The sequence below is a fragment of the Carassius carassius genome, chromosome 20 (assembly GCF_963082965.1).
Source record: "Carassius carassius chromosome 20, fCarCar2.1, whole genome shotgun sequence".
NCBI lineage: Eukaryota > Metazoa > Chordata > Actinopteri > Cypriniformes > Cyprinidae > Carassius > Carassius carassius.
In genome coordinates, this window is record NC_081774.1 from 7119077 (window position 1) to 7142262 (window position 23186).

The 23186-nt window shown below is 37.5% G+C and overlaps 1 protein-coding gene across 1 annotated transcript; it reads left to right on the forward strand.

The window, feature by feature from the left end:
* Positions 1-1252: 1252 nt before the first annotated feature.
* On the forward strand, positions 1253-22928 carry LOC132096184 (adenylate cyclase type 8-like). Its single transcript, XM_059501424.1, has 7 exons — positions 1253-2994; positions 11296-11445; positions 13272-13402; positions 14314-14425; positions 20625-20752; positions 22173-22331; positions 22555-22928. Exons 1-7 carry the CDS (start codon positions 2128-2130, stop codon positions 22871-22873), a joined length of 1866 nt encoding a protein of 621 aa, XP_059357407.1. The 5' UTR covers positions 1253-2127; the 3' UTR covers positions 22874-22928.
* Positions 22929-23186: the final 258 nt, after the last annotated feature.

The window sequence follows — 23186 nt, forward strand, 5'->3', positions numbered from 1 at the left end:
TTAATTTTGCCAAATCACTCTTCAAGTTGGATAAGGGGTCTGCCGTTAGGGATGATAGGATCTAGAAGGGGTTTTGCAGGACCATGACCCAGCCCTGGTATTACTGTAGGTAGACTTGATTCACTCATTTTATATCAGCTAGATTTGATTCATTGATTTTTCTGAACTGAATGAGTGTAACAGCGGAGGCCGTGAGCAGCTGGTGAGCGAGTTTCCTGTTGCAGTTAATCATCCCTCTTTTTTTTCAGAGCAAGCAGAAAAAGTAAGGAAGTGAGCAACGCATAGAGAAACTCCTGGAAAGTAGTGTCGTGTGGTACAATCCCACAACCGTTGAAAAAGAGCCGGCAGCGAAAGCGGGGGATGTGATGAGTCAGTCGCGAGGCGCTGTCGGCCCGCTTTGATCAGCCGCGGTTAATGTCTCGCGCTGTAAAATATTTGAAAAAGACAAATAACCGGTGAGTCACGGTAAAGCCACTCGAGCTAAGTCTGTTACGTTGCTAAAAATAACTTGAGAATTTATGTAAAAATGATAAAATCAATCGCAATAGACCTATAACTTTAATAATATTTGAGTTTTTTGTTTTATCGCCATTTTTACGGGTCGCGTCTTCTTATTGAAAACGACGGCAGTTAGACAGATATTGTAGCCTACACTTGGAAAATGGAATGAGGACAATTTGGAACAAAAATAAATAACATCAAAATGTAAATAAAATTCATTAACAATGCATACTCCAACTTACGATATTAAAAGAAATGGCATAAATAAATTAGCTATGAAGTGAAGTATGAAGTAAGCGTTTGGTAGACTAGCCTACCTTTTAATTAAATTAATATGCCTAAAATTAGTACAAATGTTTCTGTTTTGATTCCAGTCATTGAGCGTAGCTACCAATTATGAAGGCACAGCAGAAAAAGTCCTGCAGGTTTTTGTTTTAGATGCAGAAGGATGCGACTAAGTGATACTGAGATATTTTTCAAGTTTGTATGACCAAAGGGGGTTTTGTGAATAAATGTTTATAAATACTTGATGTTATGGCTTTCTGTGCAAAGAGGAGCCATAGGTTATTCTATAGTTTTATTGTTATTATTTATGCCTATAGTATATATTATTAATAATAAATGAATAATCATTTCAGTGTTCATTTTGGTTTTGGTTAAACTGGTCTATTTTCTGTTTTTGAACGCAAACATAGGATCAATTATTTTCTTAAATGCTTCGTGTTCCCCCCACTGTCCTGACAGCGCGCGTTCTTCTGTGGTGCTCGAAACAAAAGCTGCGCACGGGGAGGAAAAAGAGGCAAGGAGCTCGTGACGTCGGGAGGACTAAGTCACACACACACGAACACACACCTCCCTTCTCTCTTTAGCTCAGTGTAAATACCATCTCCACCAGATGAGCGCGGACGCACTGAATGCTTCTGTATAACATCACAGAAGCCTTCTGAATCATCACTGACTGATACAAACATTTCTGTAGTTTATGCTTGCTCGCTTGCTTGTTTGTTTGTTTTATGTGATATTATTCTTGGATTTCATCACTCCATGTCCTTCGTGATCGGTTGTGCTGACCCCCAAAACTGACAAAGAGGAATGTCTTCTCGACACCCATCCAACCCAAAACCTAACTTCTGGATATGAGAAAGATTCCTGAAGACAGTTCTTAAGGGGAAAACATACCACAGAAGACGCACATATAGTAAAAGACTGGACTGTACCGCGGTATGGCGTTGTGAAAAGGACTCTTAACATTGTATGTGCACTTTGGTTACGTTAAAGAGAAAAGAGCCACACCAAGACTTTCTGCGGCAGCGCAGACAACGGGGGGCATTTTCTTCGTCAGACCGCGTTAAGATGCTCTGTTTTTCAGCATGCCAGCGGGCGCATGCCATGCTGTAGCGCTGCGCAGCCAAATGGCACGAGCCAGCGCAACCGAATCGCTCTGACGTTCACGGAGGACAAGACGTATGATGATGAGCGGCAGCTGCCGTGGGACCAGTCTCCTTGTCCCGATGCGTTCTCCACTCTCCGTTCGGTTCGCCTTCATTCTTCCTCTCACACACCTGCTCGTCTTCGCTGTCTCTGTTCTAGGAACGCGCGTGGGTAAATAGAACCGCGTTAGGAACAATGGAGTTGTCTGAGGTTCGCTGTTCCAGCGCGAGCGAGGAGCTGTACACCATCAACAAGACCCCCAGCAACAACAACGGGAACCGACCGAAGCGCCTGCTGTGGCAGAACGCTGTGCGACACATCACCGAGCAGCGCTTCATTCACGAGCACAGCCCTAAACCCGTCTCACCGGACGAGCCTCACGCGCAGGGCTCGCGCAAGCAGTCCGCCGGCAGGACTTCGGTGAGCGACCGGCACAATAACGGCGGTACTAAAGTCTTCCCCGAGCGCTCGAGCAGCGACCTGGGTTTCCTGCAGATCGACTGCGCGCCCAGCAACTCCGACTTCTTTCTGAGCTGGGGCTACACGTACCGCGGGGTCATCTTCCCCACGCTGCGCTACGCCTTCAAGTCCAGGGACCTCGAGCGCCTGTACCAGCGCTACTTCCTGGGCCAGCGACGGAAGTCGGTGGTGGTCATGAACATTCTGGACGTGGTGACCAAGCTGACCCTGCTCGTGCTGCACCTGACCCTGGCGTCCACACCGATGGACCCGATCAAAGGAATGCTGCTCGGCTTCTTCACGGGCATCGAGGTGGTCATCTGCGCTCTGGTGGTGGTACGCAAAGACACAAGCTCGCACGGTTACCTGCAGTACAGCGGAGCGGTGACCTGGGTCGCCATGGCCACGCAGATCCTCGCGACGGGACTGGGCTACGGTTTGCTCGGGGATGGGATAGGGTACGTGCTCTTCACGCTCTTTGCTACCTACAGCATGCTGCCGCTGCCTCTCACCTGGGCCATCGTGGCGGGACTGCTGACCTCCGCGCTGCACATCGCGATCCAGCTGTTGGTGCCCCCTCGAGCACAGATCTCCACGAATCAGGTGAGACAGAGAAATGTGATATTGTATCATGCCAAGTTTGGGTGCAACACTGGATGTTTCCTGTGCTCGAGGCATTTAACCAAAGCGCAACGGTTGCTGTCCATCCAACGTGGTGCTGAAAGTGACATTATAAGGTCGTTCTTCGCAGACTGCGTCGTGTTGTTGTCTGATACTAACGGCTTGTTTTTGCGGTTTAAATTTTATAGAGGTCACTAAAGGTCAATAATAGCTTGTGAATGCGGCAAAGCAGTCATATTAGAGCACTGCAGTCACTTACACATTTTAGTAACATCTGATGAGAGCTTGAGCATTGTGAGCTCTTCACATATATTTATAAAGACATATTTGCAAAACAAATAGTGTATATTTACAAAAACAAAAATTACTAAAATATGAGAGAATTAAAGGAATAGTTCACACAAAATAAAAACATACATTGCTTTCTTGTGGAACACAAAAAAAGATATTTTGAAAAATGTCTTTTTACATTTAAAGTCAATGGGTTTCAAAGTAGTTTGGACACCAGTGTTCTTCAGCATTTCTTCTTTTGTGCTCCACAGTGTTCATACAGGTTTTGGTCAATATGATTTGTATTTTTAGGTGAACTATCCCTTATACATTGCATTGACATGGTTGCATGTGTTTGTGTACCGATCAGCAAAGCCTCTTTTTCTCTCTGTCAGATGCTAAGAGATTCTAAATGACAAGATGACCTGAAGTCATTCCACTCCACATGTGATCATATCACATTTAAATTGAGTCATAGTGGCACTGCAGTTATTTTGTGGCTTTCACCTGCACACAAACACAGACCCCCCCCCCCCCCCCACACACACACACACACTGTACACAGACAAGCGAATGTGCTGTACACAAAAACCAGCACACAGACAAACGCAACAGTGAGGAGACAGGAAGCCATGCAAGTTAATTATAGTGTGCAAAAATTATTCACTGTGATCACAGCAGAGAGAGGCAGACAGACAGTTGTTTGGTGTCCTCTCACACACAGATTTAGGCCAGATCCAGATGTCTGTATGCAGATTCAGGTCAAAATAGCCAAACTCAGTCAATCATACCCCAAAATGTGTGTGTGTGTGTGTGTGTATGTCCAAGCAGTGGTCGAAGATGCCGTGAGGTAGACTGTAAAAATAGCAAGCGTGGGAGGGAGATATGGAGAAGGGCTCTCTGACTCACACACTTGTCTGCCAGCCTCTCTTCGTTTCCCATCTCTGTTTCCCTCTCTTTTGCTCATCCTGCAGGACATGCTCACACACACACACACACCCTCAGACCTGACTGCACACCTGCTTCGGTGTTCAGTGCTACGAATGTAGAATGTCGTCAGTGCCTGGGTAAGATGGACGTCAGTTAGCATGCGTTTGCTTTCTTGTGCTTTCTCTGGGTTTATGGAAACTCATGCAGGGTCTCCATCAATCATTTATAAGGCACTTCACAAACTCCATCAGACTAGTGTGAGAGTGCTGTGTGCAGCAGGACAGATTGTCGATAGATAAAGTGCAGGGTGTTGATGTGGGTCAGAAGAGTATTTCCTGCTTTCAGTATGAGAGGTTGCGAGTTCAAATCTTGCTTGACTGGCAATAAATACACCCACACATACATATGTATATATCATGTTAGTAAATTAAAAAAGAAAATAGTTTAAAATATTCTGTGCTCACTGCAAGGCTGCATTTATTTGATCAATAATACAGTAAAACAGTAATATTGTGAAATATTATTACAATTTAAAATAATTGTTTTCTATTTGAAAATATTTAACATTTTAATTTATTTCTGTGATTGTAAAGCCAAATTTTCTTATTATTATCAGTGTTGAAAAAAGCTTTTTTTAATACTTGTGGAAACTGTGACAATTTATTTTATTACATTTTGTTCAATTGAATGCATCCTTGCTGAATAAAAGTATTAATGTAAAAAAAAAAGAATAATAATAATAGTGATTACAGACCTATCATATATATATGGTACATGCCATTATTATAGTATACATGTTATTATTATAGTATATTGTTAAGACAATGAAATTCATCAGCTGACTTCATCCACTAAAAATGCCCTTGAGAGCAATTGGTTAAAAATTATTAAAAACATAAAAAAAATTAATTTGTTTGCAGATATGACTTGGTTCAATATTTTCTATCTAATACAATGAAATCCAGACTTTAAGTGTGACATTAGGGTCCAAAATATATATGCTAATATTTTTCATATAGCTAAAGGTAGCATCTTTTGTCGTATTTTGTTTTGTTGAACAGAGAAGTAGAGCACTGTTTGTGGAGGCAGCGCTCCGTGCCGAGTATTGCCCTACATATGCCGTGATCTGCTATTGACTTGAGGGAAAGATGATACTTAATATAACAAAGTTTAGTTTAAGCAAAGGATTCGGAGTAAAATAACTTTAGACAGCTTGCTGCAGCTGCAGTTTTTTTTAGAAAACGTCACATATTTTTAAAAAGGCTGAATTTGGTACAGATTTGAGGAGGGTTAGATTAAATAAATGGGGTCTAGCAAAGCCTATGACACAATATCCAGTGTGCAGAAACTTTACTGTACACACTTTGTGTACGGTGAGTACACACAGAACACATTTATGGTCCATTTTGCTCATGGAGATTTCCACACATGTACAGAGATCAATAACAGCAGGCTGCCTGGTCAATTAAAAGTTTCTATGTCTGAGTGATTAATAATGTATTTTTCAATCTAGCACTTGATTGCTGACACTGTAGATGGTCGTGCCGTGTAATCAAAACCTTCAGAACAATCGGCTGCTGCTTACAATGACAGTGTACAGTTGTCCTGAGATCAGTATTACACTGTAGAGGGCCACACGATCTGGATTAGTAGGTAACGGTCCGATGCATCAGGTTTGATTAGGGAAAATATCTGAGACAGACCTCAACAGCTTCCAGCAAGAAAGCTGGATCATCCTGGTTTTACATTAAAGAAATGGCAGAAAGCCAGAATGGAAATGCAGTGTTGAGTTTTTGGCTTCATAATAGAGCTCAGTAATATTTAATGTGACACAACAATGACACAATGAGTGATGGATAAAAGTAGACTCTACTGTTCAAAATGAATCTAAATACTGTTTTGAATCTAAATACTGTGTTAATATAATAATATATATATAATAGTTAGTAACCTCTCAGGAAACATTTCCAGTGGAATTAAAACACCAATTATCATTTAATTAAAAGACTGAATAATCAAACTAAATAAAGCATCTACTCTTACCATTACAGTCATTTTAAATAGATTGTGATTAACCCTGACCGCATCAGTGAAAAGTTCTGGGAATAAAATTAGTAAAAGTGCTCTTCGTCTTCTGTATAGCACTTAAAGGACTTAGCTGTTAGGGGAAAATGTTGTGGGGTTTAAAGGAATAGTTCATCCAAAAATGAAAATTTGCTATAAGTTTACTCAAACACACCTCACATCTAAGAACATATTTAGAAAAATTTAGCAGCACTTGCTCACCAGTGGCTCCTTTGCAGTGAATAGGTGCCATCATAATGAGAGTCAAAACAACTGGGAAAAACATGACTCCAGTATATTAGTTCATGTTTTATGAATTAAAAAAAAAAGTTTTAAAATACATTTTGAATTTAAAACCATTGGTTCAAGGGTAAAACATGAGACCTCTATTCATAATATTGATTTTTCCAGTGAAAATGTCATTCATCTGCATCAGGAGAGAAATATGCACAGATCAAGCAAGTGGAAATAGTACAAAACAGTTCTAAACAAGTGTGTCAGTGGATTTGGATGTGAGATGACAACAAGGGCTTGACTTTGTTTGTTGGAGGAAGCAATATTATGGGTGACAGAATGGACACACATTTTGTATAGATTGAAAGTTTTAACTTCAAATGCCTTAATGATGAATCTCTTTCATACAAACACACAGCTTTTCACTTCACAAGATGTTAATTGATGGACTGGAGTCATCTGCTTTACTTGTGGATTGTTGTGATGTTTTTAATCAGCTGTTGGACTCTCATTCTTAAGGCATCTTATTCTGCAGAGGATCCATTGGTGATCAAGTGATGTAATGCTATATAATGCGATAAAGAAACAAAGTGATCTATGTCTTGGTTGGCCTAAGGGTGAGTAAAAAACTGTTATTCCCAAAGTGCATATTTGCTTAGATGCTCCATAGAGACTGGCTGCAACACACCACTTAAAAAAATAAAGTTTATCAATTGGTCATCGTAATGTTTCTGCTCACTGGCTGAATTATCAGTGGACAGCAGCCCATCTATTGGAAATCTCAGAGGCAGCATTTTACAACTGTAATCAACCCCAGTAATTAAATGGAGTGTTAATTAAATCTCAGTTCTGCTCCTCAGCATGGCGAAGACTCTCTGGCTGGAGTAAAATGTTGATATTAACAGTTTCATTAGATCTGTTGGTCTATGAGCCACTATGTAGTTGTGATTTTTATTTTATTTGCTGCAGTCAATAGGAGTCAATCACTCTTAACAATTTCCACTGGCATGCTGATGGATAGCACTGTGATTATGGTGTTAAAGACTAGTTGAAGTGCACTGTGTGTGTGTGTCTGCTTTGAAGCATTGATTTAAAAGTAAGTGATTTAACTGTAAAGTTAATTCTCCTGCTGTGTTTAGCTGATGGGCACACACATGCACACACACTCCCTCTCTCTGTATGAAGTGTACAATGGCTCCAAAACATACTTTCATATTTATGTTGCACATAGAAATTAATATAATTTCATAAGTAAAATACCAATCCAAATGGCATTTATTTTAAATAAAGGTAGCAGAAGCACTATTTTCTGTAGAAACCTATTCTTACTTTCACCTTTATATCTCACAATTGGGACTGTTTCTCATAATTGCAACTTTACATCTAACATTTTGGATTTGATATCTTGCAATCAGGACTTTTCTTCTCATAATTGCACCTTTATATTTTACAGTTGCAAATCCATATCTCACATTTGAGAGTATTTCTTATAATAAAAACTTTGTGTCTAACAGTTGGGACTAGTTCTCATAATTGAGTCTTATGTCTTACAAATATTTTGATCTTTTCTCATAAGTATACCTCACAAAACTTTAACAACCTTATACTTCACAAAAAAAGTTTGTCTTTTGTCACAACTTTGTCACAGTTACCCTTTTTTATTCAGAAACTGGCCTCCATATGTTATATGCAAAAACATTTCACAAACAGATATTTCTTATGTTTAAAAAATACATTGTTCAAAATTATTGACACTTTCTGTTTGTGAGTGGATCATAGCTACTGTGATGAACTACATCTTTGGGGAACTGATTTAAAATGTATTAAAATGACATCGGGAAAATCTGTAGATAACTGTAAAGCTAAAAAGAGTAACTGACCATGTATATGGTTATTGGTTAAAAGTAATATTTTAAGAAATGCACAAAGGCTCATCTTCATTAATCTGTAGACTTCGTGTTTTCATATGTGGAGAGGGATTTGTGCAATGTGAGATTATGTTTTTTAAGGTCAGTGATCTGAATAGGAAAAGTCTGAAATAATGAGCTTTCCTATTAAAACTGTCCACATCACTGACCTCTGTGTGTGTGCTATTGTGTATTATTACACACACGTTGCTAAAGTGCATGCTGGTGTTGTTTACGTGTTTGTAAATATCATTTACAATCACAAACGGCAAAGATTACAATTATTAAAGTCATATTTGAGTAAATTTGCATGCTAGCTTGATTCTTGAATGTTGATGATGTTTACTGCATTCATTCTGCTGTGTTTGTGTGTGTGTGTACAGTATGTGTGTGTGTACTGGAGGGCTTGTATATTAATTAGGGCCTCTGTCTGAAATGGCAGCCCTTTAATGCCCCCGCAGGACAAAAAAACTGCAGTAATTGAAACTGTAAAGGATGGGGGGGCTCGTTAATCAGTCATAAAATTTATATTCCCATGAGGGATGTATCTCACTGACCTGCACACATACACACGCACACACAAATGCCTGTGAGGCTTTTGTAGTAATAGGTGCGGAGACATGCTTAAACATGTTTCTGCAGTGATTGTTTTAGAGTGTTAATTATTGCAGGTGGTTACATCATACTCTCTGGAGATTTCACGACATGTTTGGTAAAGCATGTGTATTTTTGGATTCCTCTGAGAGGCATGACAGTATATGTTCCAAATGCAGTAAACTAACAGTGTTTGTCTAAATATAAATATGCACCTCTGTGTATATAACATTTTTGTTATGCTTCGGTGGCTACTTTAATGGAAAAACAGAGAGAGTGTATCTTATGTCGTTGGTGACTGTATATAATCTTGATATAAAATCAAAACTGCCTAATTAGACACTAATTGTACCTTGTAAATACAATATATTCACTCTGTTGAGCCCAGGAAATGTATTAGCAGCTAGCCAATTATTCTGGAGATTACAATTTTAGAAAGGCTTTAATCAAGGTTTTATTTTTATTTTTTTGGCCTAACTGTCAGTCTTACACGAAAATGTGTCTGAATTTATTAGAAATTCAGTATATTTGATACCTTATTGATTTCAGAGGGCTAACTGGTTTAATCCAGATTCAACATCTTAAACATGTTGTGTCGATTTGGCATCAATCCCCAATTTTCTCTGACCTCTGTGACTCCCCCTAGTGGAAAGGCTGAACAACTCCTTGGTTTTTTCGCTTGGTTTCTACTGGGTTGTAATAAGCAAATCAGAAAATGGAAAGCAATTGGAAATGCATGGTAGGAGAACAGCTATTGCCTAAAGGATAATTCATGTTATTATTTTTTTCAAGCTAAAACATGCAAATAACTTGAAGTAAGTGACATGTTTGTAAATGTGATTTTGTTTGTTCAGTTCTAATTTAGTTGTGCATAAGATATGCAAGGAAGACAAAAACCCGCACTGGAAAATCAGCATGCTTTTAGCTTTATATAGACTCAAAATATTTTGACAGATTCCTCAAAAGAAAATAGCCAAATAAGTGTGTATGAAATTCTTATGAATTTAAGAATCTAAACAGTGACACAGTGTTACGATCGGAACCCTGGGAAACACAGGAGATGAGAGATCCAATTACAGTGTGGGTTTTAATGGGTAATCCAAATCAGCATCCAACAAGCAGGTGTCAAAACCATAAATCCATCCAAAAATAAACAAACAGGGAAGGAACAGGAAAGGGAACAGAAAACTCGGAAGACGAGGACCCTCGGAAGGCGAGGAAACAGGGTGACGGAATGAAAGGACTCCATGAAAACAAATGGAAACAGACCGGATTATATAGGCAGGGTAATGACTATCAAGTGAAGACACCTGAGTGCAATTAACAGGAGTGCAATTACTGTGATGAAGGGAAAAAGGCTTTGAGGGAATTGTAGTGCCTACGGTGAGGTGCCTATGGGGAAGTGAGACCACTAGTGGAGACTCAGGGAAACAGAGACCAGGCAGCGTGACACACAGTTAACAGTTAAAAAATTGGACCTGAAAAGTGAACACACAAGACACTTTTTTTTAAACCTCTTTGCTTTTGCTTTTAAATGAGTACATTTAAAATAATAGTATGCTTATTTACTGTAAAATATTGTACTCTGCCTCCAGTATATGACTGACATTTATTAATTTCACGTTAATGTGCAATTATGTATGCACATGTGTGTCTCTGTGTGTATTTGTGTGAAATAGAGGGAAAGATGACATTTAGCTTCCATCTCCTAGGGAATAGTATTGCATTTAAATTAAAATAAGCATTTAAGTATTTTTCTCTTGTCTTGTATGCTTATACTCAGGGTCTGAAATATACACTTGCCAAATGCAAAAGAAAAAAAAAGCCTTTGGCGAGTAAATAAACTTATTTGGCAGTGGCTGGTATCTGCTAAATGAGGAAATATTATTTACATTAATCCACCAAAATAGGACAAAACCACTCTTTCTCTACTTGTTCGAGTCAGTGTGCAGGTTCATCTTGCACGATAAAGCTGGCACTGCACAGTGAACAGCAAACAGCAAAATTATCCCATTGTCATAATGCCAAAAATATATTTTTAGTAAAAATTCAGCTTATTTATTGCTGGAATTTTTTTAAATTCAATCGCCATTAGCTAATGTTTCTAAATAATACTTTTTTTGGACAATATTTATGCTGTTTTTGTGTTTGAGTTTCCAGTGTAAAATTCCACATATGGTCATATACACCTGATAAATGGATGTAGAGTAGTTTCACCTGCAGTTTAGCTCTCTAATTGCTTAAGGTTGGTAAAATTCTCTGTTTTTCTTCTCTCTCTCTTCAGCTGTTAGCTCAGGTGCTGCTGTTCTTATGTATAAACACTGCAGGGATGTTTATCAGCTACCTGTCAGACCGCGCCCAGCGCCAGGCCTTTCTGGAGACACGCAGGTGCATCGAGGCACGTCTTCGCCTGGAGACCGAGAACCAGCGACAGGTTAGTGTCTGCAAACTTTAAAAAAAGTTTCCTTTACACACACTCGCGTGACACGTGTTTGTGGCTCATGTACTTCAGGATGTTTCCAAGATGTGTAAGTATATTGTACGTGTGGTAAACAAAGTAACATCATCAACAAATTGCAATGCTAACCATACTTTCTGGCCAATTATACCAATTACTTCTAGTGTTAGACTGTACTATACAGTCATACAGACCAATTAATTTAATTAATTTAATCAATTAATTATTTGACAATTTTGTTAACTGTCTTTTATTCTGCCAGCAGCTTTGTCATTGAAGGGTAAACCATTTCTGTTTTTAAATTTAAACAAATAATTGTATAAGTCTTTGCTAGGAATTTGCTTGAATTCTGTTTCACATTGGCATTGTATTGGCCACCGCCATCCATTCAACTATCATCATTGACAAAAAACATTGGTTATTATCAATGTAAAAACAGTTGTGCTGTCAGATTTTTTTTTTTTAAATAGTTCAAAGGAACAACATTTATTTGAAATAAAAATCTTTTGAAATAGTATAAATCTATTTACTGTCACTTTTGATTAGTTTAATACCTGAAAAATATTAAGTACCTTTCCAAAACAATCTGACTGACCCCAACCTTTTAAAAGTGTGCACACTCATGCACAAACGTAATGTTGCTGTATCACACTTCTTCACCAGCAATGGGCTGCAGTGGGTGAGAGTAATTGATTTAAAGATGAGAACAGCATCTCATAGGGACAGAAGGCTAGTGTAGAAAGGTTTCGAGACTCCTTAGGGAATCTCTCTCCATCTCCACCCTCCCCCACCCATCTCTTTCTCTGAGAGCTCTCCGGCTGTTTGCTGAAGTGGGTTTTATTTGCCAGTCAAGTGGAGCCCATGCTGGTACCACTGTGTGTGTATGTGTGTTTGCATTTCCTCTTCTTTTGTATGCCCATCTATCCAAATTGCCCCTGCTTTTAGCCCAGCCAGTGGTTAGAGTACAAACTCTTGCTTTCTGAATGCATATTTGCAGTGCCTGGTCTTTATCCATGCAGCGTTACAAAGGTGAATTATAGCTGAGGTGTGTAATTTTTTGATATTTGAAAATACTTTCTCCTACCTCAGCCAAACTAATGTGGAGAGGCAGCTGTTAGTGATATATCTAATAAAAAGTGTAAATGCTGTAATTGCTGTTTCTTTATGCATCTGACCAGCCCAGCAATACAATATTGGCTCAACCAATGGCATGGTTTTCGAGTCCAACCAGTGGAAGACTGGGAACTGTTTGTCAAATCTGCTTGAAAAAAATATTTTTTGCAATTAATTTTAGTTATGAAAAATTACACACTTCAGATTTAACGTATTTGGCAATCGTACCGTATGTTCTTTACAGTGTTTTGTAAAAGCAGGTTGAACTGAATTTTAAATACCTTTAAATTTTGGGGAAATTATGTTAGAGACTGCTATGCATTTATATTTAGCCCTGTGCGCTGGACGCTCGGGGTTATTTGATTGACTGGTGAACCATTAAGGGAACCAACACTTGACTTGACTTGAAGCTGTTATTGCACCAAAAGGAAACTGTGTCACATTGTAATATGTTGGTTTAAATAATAAAATAATACAACAAACTGTTTTTTAATTACCTTATAATTTGGAAGTGGTTTAAAGTTAAGACTGGTAAACTAGTTGAATTGTTGAACAGGTTGAAACTAAAAAGGGAATCGATGTGTATAATATGAAAATTATGTTTTTGTTTGTGTACGTGTGCATTCAGTGACTGAATGATTTAAGTCCATGTTTAATGAAGCACTTTACCTATGCTCCACCTGTGTTAGGAGCGTCTGGTCTTGTCGGTGCTGCCACGCTTTGTAGTGCTGGAGATGATTAATGACATGACCAATGTGGAGGACGAGAACCTACAGCACCAGTTTCACCGTATCTACATTCACCGCTATGAGAACGTGAGGTAATTTATTCCACTGTGGTACAGTCATCATGGATAGAATAAAAGAGAGTCAAATGGAATTGAATCAGTCATCCACCATTTAGGCTCGGTCGCCCACTGTTATGGCTCTGTCATTCTTGATTATGGCTGAGTCACTCTCTTTTATAACCCAAACAAGTAGCCCAGCAAAGCACAGTCAGTCACCATAAGAGCACCAAATTGGCTCTAAAAATGCCAGTCCATGGCCATTTGAGCCTAAATGAAGCCATTTTGGCCATTTTTAATGGTTCACCCTTATTTTTTTACACTATTTACTAAATTATTTTATATAATAGGCCTTTATATGCAATAACATAAATATATTCATAGTAATCACAGACAGAATACATGTATTGTCATAAAAAAAACATTTAATGTAAATCTGTTCTTAACATGAAATTTATGCAAATGCCATGTTCTGCAGCATAATTTTGTAAACATAAGTTTATTTGTGTAGGTACACTACTGTTTACATTTTTAGAGTCAGTAAGGTTTCACTGCTTACCAAGGCTGCATTTATTTGATCAGAAATCAGTAAAAACAGCGATGACATTTTTTCTGAAGCTGTGATTTTATTAATTTCAATTTGTTTAAGGATTTTGGATAAACTGAAAGTTCAGAAGAACAGTATATATCTGAGATAGATATCTTTTGTAACATTATGAAAGCTTTTGCTATCACTTTTTGATCTGATTAATTCATAAAAAAGCTTGTATAGCTAGTATATTTAAACTTATCAGTACAGTTAGCTGTATTGTATATTTATTATATTTTTTATTATATTTTTAAGTTCTGCCTGTTTATCTCAGATTAAAAATCCCAGATTGGCTGTGAAATGTTTGGGAAAATCGTGATTTGTCTGGCTGATTTATGTGCATGTGTGTTTTGTGCAGTATTCTCTTTGCTGATGTGAAGGGCTTCACCAATCTTTCCACCACACTCTCTGCTCAGGAACTCGTTCGAATGCTCAACGAACTCTTTGCACGCTTTGACCGACTGGCACACGTAAGTGACCTAACACACATACATGACAATCTTTCAGCCACATCACAGTGTCATTTAGGGTACAAAATATGTAATAGCAGTGCCTAAAGGTTATTCAATAGACTCTGAACTTACCATGCCTATTTAAACAGTGTTCTGATCAGGGAGGTTAAAAACTGGACAGAAAGTAACTAATTAGTTCTAAATTATTATTCTTTTTTTAATGTAAAATCATGTTTACATTACAAGTGGACCTCAGAGAACAGATTAACCAAAAAAACAAAGGCAGTTCATGACCCCTTTAATGGAAACCAATCAGCATTTTGTGTTCTATTCTATAGACTAAATCCCAGTGATTTGAACATTTCATAGTTACTCCTTGAGGTTTGGGTAAGATGTAAATGAAATTCCCCTTCTTATGTTGATTAGATTTTATGACAATTGAGGTTGTAATAATTATCTGTGCCCCTTTCCTGATAACCATTTTCATTTATGGCCATTATAAATTTAAATACTCCAGAATTCAATAAATATTTGATCCACTTATGCATTTTAGCCCAAAAACTCATGCTTGTATCTTATCGTCCTGTAATCCAGTTTAACCAGGCATCGTCTGCACTGATTTATTGCACTGTATTTGTATGTCTGACTGACTTCTGTGGGACACAAAAGTAGATATTTTAAAGAAATGTTTTTGTCCGTACAATTTAAGTCAGTGGGGGTTCAAAACAACCCCAGTTGACTTGCATTTTATGGACAAAAAACAAACAGAATGTTATCTTGAGAAGGATGTACAGGTTTGGAACGACATGAGGGTGAGTAAATGATGGCAATTTTCATTTTTGGCAAACTATCCCTTTAAATCATTATCATTCAACACACCTTTCTATGTAAAGTAGGCCTATTTTAGTGCTTTATTCACATAATTCAGTGCTGATTACCTCAGAAAATTGCTGTTACACTCCTGCTTCACTTGCACATATTTGATGTAGGATGTGTGAAACAAAGAGAAGTGTTATGTTTGTGTGTCAAGGGCAGTGCCAGCATATCTTGGAGTTCAGTTAGAGTACAGAGGAGGATGAAATATGTGCCGGCGCACCGTCCCTCATGTCCTGCAGTGCACTGATGTGCTAAATGCCTGTTGCAAAAGTCACATAAATAAAAATGTTGTGGCCGCGTCCCCAGCATTAATGACATTGATATATGAGTGTATGTGTGTTAGCGCAAGGGTACAACTGTCAACAACTCGTGCAAATCTTGATAGCTGCCCTTGGAAGAAAGAACAACATTACTTACAGACATTTATACAGGAAAATTGATTTTGTGTATTTAACAAATGTGTTTTTTGTTATATTGCTCAGAATGGAGGAGGATATAAATGCATTATGAAGAATATTAAACACTGTCCTTGTGCTGCAACTCTCCAATAATCTTATTCATGAGTCAGTACAATAATCATTGGAGATTAACCAACCATGAAGTGGCTTGCTGATGCATAATGCAGATATTCAAATGTGGCATATGTGTGCTTGCAGATGGTTGTATCAGTATGTCATATTTAAATATCCTTGTATCCTTGCGCATGTTTGTGTGAATCTGCCTGGTGTTGTATTAAATTCTGCAGCAGTGATTATCGTGATGAGCGATATTCATTTTCTTTTCAGATGGCAGTGTTTATTCAGAGATGTCACATGTGTGTGGTAAGCAGGGTTGGGAGGTTTGTTTTTAAAATTTATTTTGTTATAGTTACAAATTACTTAATTAAAAATGTATTCAGTAACGTAATCCAAGTACCACAATATGAAAGTAATGTAATCTGATTACTTTTGGATTCCTTTTAGTTACATATGTAAATAAAGTCAACAAAGCAATATCTAAGTACTTTTTTTTTAAACTATGACTTTAAAGTTAATACTAATACAAACTCTAAAAACTATTTGAAACTATTAAAAAGTGTGCCTTATTTCATTATCTAGTTATTATAGCATGTAGGCCTATATATATTTATATAAAAGGCTATGTAGACATTTAGTGGCTATACAGTTTAGTATTACAGTTGTACTTTTATTATTATTATTTTATTTCTTTAACATGTATAAGTAAAAATGATTATAGTTTATACACAATATATATATATATATATATATATATATATATATATATATATATATATATATTTTTTTTATTTTTTTTTAAACCATATTAGTCTATTTTAAATTAAGCCTACAAGTGTACAGTCGTGGCCAAAAGTTTTGAGAATTACATAAATATTAGTTTTCAAAAAGTTTGCTGCTAAACTGATTTTAGATCTTTGTTTCAGTTGTTTCTTAGTTTTACTGAAATATAATTACAAGCACTTCATACGTTTCAAAGGCTTTTATCGACAATTACATGACATTTATGCAAAGAGTCAGTATTTGCAGTGTTGGCCCTTCTTTTTCAGGACCTCTGCAATTCGACTGGGCATGCTCTCAATCAACTTCTGGACCAAATCCTGACTGATAGCAACCCATTCTTTCATAATCACTTCTTGGAGTTTGTCAGAATTAGTGGGTTTTTGTTTGTCCACCCGCCTCTTGAGGATTGACCACAAGTTCTCAATGGGATTAAGATCTGGGGAGTTTCCAGGCCATGGACCCAAAATTTTAACATTCTGGTCCCCGAGCCACTTAGTTATCACTTTTGCCTTATGGCACGGTGCTCCATCGTGCTGGAAAATGCATTGTTCTTCACCAAACTGTTGTTGGATTGTTGGAAGAAGTTGCTGTTGGAGGGTGTCTTGGTACCATTCTTTATTCATGGCTGTGTTTTTGGGCAGAATTGTGAGTGAGCCCACTCCCTTGGATGAGAAGCAACCCCACACATGAATGGTGTCAGGATGCTTTACTTTTGGCATGACACACATGACTGATGGTAGCGCTCACCTTTTCTTCTCCGGACAAGCCTTTTTCCAGATGCCCCAAACAATCGGAATGGGGCTTCATCGGAGAATATGACTTTGCCCCAGTCCTCAGCAGTCCATTCACTATACTTTCTGCAGAAGATCAATCTGTCCCTGATGTTTTTTTTGGAGAGAAGTGGGTTCTTTGCTGCCCTTCTTGACACCAGGCCATCTTCCAAAAGTCTTAACAAAATGATTTCCATGCTAGTCGTACCTGCACATGTTCAAGATGGTTGAGTAGGCTATGTTAAAGCAAAAGTCTTCATGCACATTTCCTTTATACTCTTTGAAAACAAAACAACTTAAATTTCCAGACACGAAAGCATTTTTCCCAGCAGCGTCCCATCCCGCATTTGAGGAGAATAATTGTAGAAGGGTGTTATTTGCGAACACACCAGCAGATGGCTCATGCGAGTCAACGTGAGTCAACAGAACCATGAACTATGATGAAGCAGCGTTAAATATAGCGTTATTATTTCAAAATACTCATTTATTTTATTTTAAATGAAACAAATGTATTCCTGATAGTATTCCCACTTTTTACAAAATGTAACTGTAATCTGAATACTTTGTTTTGTGATGTAACTGTAATGGATATTTATATCCTGATTACGTAACGCTGCTATATGTATTCCGTTACTCCCCAACCCTGGCGGTTATTGCTGTGCTGGTTAACTGTGCAGTTGAGCTGTCGCGTTCAGCATTTACAGATGTAATGGTTTTGATTGCTTGCGTCATACCACATCTTGACAACACTTTGAACTCCGATGATCCTGTCTTACAGCAGCATTATCTTACAGAAATCTTTTTCGCTCTCTTGCTATCTGTCTCTCCCTAGCTCTTTATTCTTCTTCTATGGACTCACATTGCCTAAAGGGAAATGTAATCTAACCATTTCGTTACTTGACATATGATCTAAATGAGTGATATTTATATATATATATATATATATATATATATATATATATATATATATATATATATATATATATATATATATATATATATATATATATATATATATATATATATATATATATATATATATATATTCACACTTTTTTGTTATGTATATAATTCCATATATAATTCCACATGTGTTCATTCATAGTTTTGATGCCTTCAGTGTGAATCTACAATTTTCATAGTCATGAAAATAAAGAAAACTCTTTGAATGAGAAGGTGTGTCCAAACTTTTGGTCTGTACTATATATATATATATATATATTAGAAACACTAAACATCTGACAAAAGTTGGTATATTTTTTAAGTTGTGCCACGGAAATGCCATGTTTCTGGACATACAGCCTGGTTATGCCATGATATTCAATGAATTACTGTATATTGCAGTACCATATTGTGTTATCACTATGTTTGTTCCCTTGGAAACTAATTCATGACCTTGATGTTGCTAGCAGTGTGATCTAGCATTTGACCTGAAGAAATCTATGTATAATATGTGTATGGTAATCATTTGCTACTAATGGTACACTACCTTTCAAATATATATATATATATATATATATATATATATATATATATATATATATATATATATATATATATATATATATATATATATTCTTTTTTATTAATACTTTTATTTAGTAAGTGTACATTAATTTGATCAGAATTGACAGTAAAGACATTTATAATGCCTTAGAATTTTAAATAAATGGTGTTCTTTTAAAGTATCACAGTTTCTACAAAAATATTAAGCAGCACACCAGTTTTAAAGCGTTTATAACAATCAAAAATTATTCTTGGGCAGCAAATCAGAATATTAGAATGATTTCTGAAGGATCATGTGACACTGAAGACTGGAGTAATGATTGTGTCATGATCCTGCCATCTTGTTCTTGATTTTTCTCTTGTCTTGCGGCAGAATCATGACAGGCCCATGTTTTCATGTGCAGCACATGACCATTTGTTTGGCCATGTGCTCGCGTTGTCATGTCTCATCATGTAACCCTGCCCCCTTGTGATCCTCGTTTTGTAATTATTAGCGTATCTGTTTCACCTGTTGTGTTCATTATTAGCCTCCCTTTATAAACCCCTTGTGTGTCTCTGTCCTGGGTCGGTTCATTGCCAAATATTGCCAACTGTTGTCAAGCTTTGTCACTGTCTATCTTAAATGATATCTTGCTGTGAGTATTTTGTCTGGAGTTCTGTTCAACGTATAATGTAAATTGTTAGTTACTGTTTAGTCATCGTCAAGTCTTAGTCCAGGCTTTTGCCTTTTGTCTTGTTTTGCCCCCTCGTGGGTTTTGTTTTCTGTTTTTTGTCTTCAATAAATCTTGTGAGAGCATTCCGTCTGCTTTTGGGTTCATCAACCTCCATCCACATAACAGATTGCTTATAAGATTCAACATCACAGGAATAAATAACATAAAATATTTCAAAAAAGACATTATAATTTGTCATAATGTTTGCGAATACTATTGCTTTTTCTGTATTTTATCAAATAAATGCACCTTTGTGAGCATAAGAGACCTTTTTTCAAAAACATTTTACATTATCGACCCCAAACGTTTGATGAGTTGTGTGAATATATATATATATATATATATATATATAAAATACCTTGGTATTACCATCTGATACCATTAATGTGCTTCCACAGTACTTTTTCTGTAAGGCTCAGTCCAACTAAGAGCATGTTCAAGTTTTAATTTAATGGGTTCTTTAATGACATTACGTCATGTTGATGTTTTGAGTGTGTTGTTACACTAGCATTTAATGCTAGCTTCTGTGTTCATATCCATTAAATTGTCCCACAGGTTGGTATTGATTATGCAAAAGGCTTTCACTTAGCCTGCAGATTAGCACTAGTGCTTCAAGCATGCTATCATGAGCCAGTCCAGAGCTAATCAGGCTGTAGGTGGTGGTTTTAGCGATTGATAAATGACAGTTGGACGTAACGACTCTGTCTCCATACAGCGTTTACTGAGCTGTGAAAAGACAATAATATGGCAGTAGGCATGAGTAATGGATTTCAGAGAGATCGAATGAGTGAGTGGCAGCCTAAATTATCACCCTCTCTGAGCTCTACACAAAAACCTGGCAGGCTGAGAGATAACTAGAAAAGATAGAGACTATAGTGGAAATTATAGGGAAATTACGGTTATAAATTTCTACCTGATCTGACCCTTAATTGCTTTTATTGGGATAACTTGATGTATTTTGATTGATTCAGCTGTATTAAATATAAAAATTTATATTGCACCTAAAACAGTTGGTCATACTAAATGTAAAAATGTCTTCTCCTTTTCTTCTCAGGAGCATCATTGCCTGAGGATCAAGATACTAGGGGATTGTTATTATTGTGTTTCTGGCCTTCCCGAGCCTCGACCGGATCATGCCCACTGCTGTGTTGAGATGGGCCTCAGCATGATCAAAACCATCAGGTAATGAGACATTTCATGTTTTATACTCCTAGCCAACACTAAATAAGTGATTCAGTGTTTCAGTAACCATGTAATGTTCCAAAAGCAAGATTTTATTGCTCAGGTTATTGACCAGATTGCTGAGACATTTTATTGCTTAAACAGACACAAATGAGACAAGTGTTGACATAGTAGAGTATATATATCTATAAAATGAATGTGCATATAATACCCTAGTGCTCACAAGACACATAAATGTATTAAATTGACATTGTTTTCTCAGATGCATAGCTTTCCAAATCTGTACCTCTTGCATGGAACACAAAAGATTTTCCATTGTTTTAATGAATGTGAATAAAGAATGGGGCCATTCAAGCTCCAAAATGACAAAAAGAAAATGACCAATCGTTTCGCCAGTTAAGACTCTTATTCCGCGTCTGGTATCATGTAGAGCCCTTTGAAGCTGCCCTGAAACTGTGATTTTGACCTTCAACCATTTGTTAGCCATTCAGTCCACTATAAGCAGAATAATCCTGGATTGTTTTCATCAAAAAACTAAATTTCTTTTCGACAGAAGTAAGAAAAGTGTAAACTTGCGGGTGAGTAAATTACCAGGAAATTTTTATTTGAAAGTGAACTAATCCTTTAAGATGCATTTATGGAACTTTTCGAAGCTTGACGGCTCCAATACCCAGCTTTTCAAACAACAGTCCATTTACTTAATTTTATTTCATTTCTCATTTTAGTTTTCCACTGAAGAAAGTCATATCAACTGGTTATGACAAGAGTGCAAGTAAAGGGAACTCATTAGCTTTGCTTCTTTCCTACAGGTTGGAAATTGGGCAAAGGAATGCACAAAATGAGACATAACAGAAATATCTAATTCACAGGTTACATTTGAGTTGTTTAACATTATTATCTGCTTCACAGGTTATATTTGAGTTGTTTAACATTAATATGTGCTTCACAGGCTGTTATCTGCTGTTATATTTGAATAAGTCTATATTGGGTATTATTAGCATTCATTTAAAACAATGGAAGTCTATAGTACTGTATGTCTGCAGTAAGGTAAAGTGAGTGAGTGAGTGAATGAATGACAGAGAGAGGCCACTAGACCGACTAGATGGCAGATGAGAGGCCCTTGTTCAGCAGGTGTGTATGTGTGTGCTGCACTAGTGTGAGTGCTGTTAGATATCACAGTACTCACACTACCACTCAACACACACAGCAGTGACAGTATGACCTCGATTCCACTTTTTATAAACAGCCACTTACTTCTGCCTGTTACCCCGTTCAGGAGTAATAGTATGATGTGTACTTCAACTTGCCTATAAACTCAGTGTGACTACTCTGGCTCAACAGTTGTTTAGCAGCAGCATTACAGAGTTTCAACACAGCTAGCTAGCTATCCATCCTAACCTTTTTGTATTTGCATGTTTAGGTATGTGCGCTCACGTACAAAACATGACATAGACATGCGCATTGGCATCCACTCTGGTTCGGTTCTATGCGGAGTTCTTGGTTTGCGGAAATGGCAATTTGACGTCTGGTCTTGGGATGTCGACATAGCCAACAAACTGGAGTCTGGGGGAATACCTGGGTAAGATACACACAAATGTGCACACAAAAGCTCTTGGAAGTACAATGGGGATTATCTATTAGCCCTCAAAAATGCTCAGCTGTGAGCATTTTATGGACACCTTCAAATCTTGTGTAATTGTGTGGGAGAAAATTTATTGAGTTTTTGTTTATTCTCATTTTGAAAAAGGTGTTTTGTTTTGGATGTGTGAGATGAATCTGTAGTTAATTTCAAACCCCCTCAGGAGGATCCACATCTCTAAAGCGGCTCTAGACTGTCTGAATGGCGATTATGAGGTGGAAGAGGGTCACGGTAAGGACCGCAACGATTTTCTGCGCAGGCATAACATCGAGACTTTCCTGATCAAGCAGCCAGAGGAGAGCTTACTCACGCTGCCGGAGGACATCATGAGAGACTCCACCAACCAATCAGATCACAGACCCTCTAACACTTCCTTCACGGAGGGAACATGGAGCCCTGAACTTCCCTTCCATAACATAGTGGGCAAACAGAATGTGAGTGCAAAAACACACACAAGCAAACAACCAAACAAGCACAGTTAAGAAACACGCATTAATGCATCCTCAACAGTTCTGAACCTCTCACACACACAGCATGCAAATGGAACTTAAATTGAGGTTCTATATCTGTTCACTGCACCTGTCTTTCATTTCAGTGCGAGCTTCTGATTTTTTTCCACATCTCTGTCTTCTTTTTGTGTTCCTCCTGCATGGTTGGTTTGTTCTGGATAGTTGTGTGTAGGCACTTCATGACCTAAATCTAGACAACTACTTAGCAAACGTAGCTGCCCAAGGTTAAAATGTGAATATATACTCTGAAAGTTTCTGGCATGCAGGTTTGGGAATCCTTTAGAAC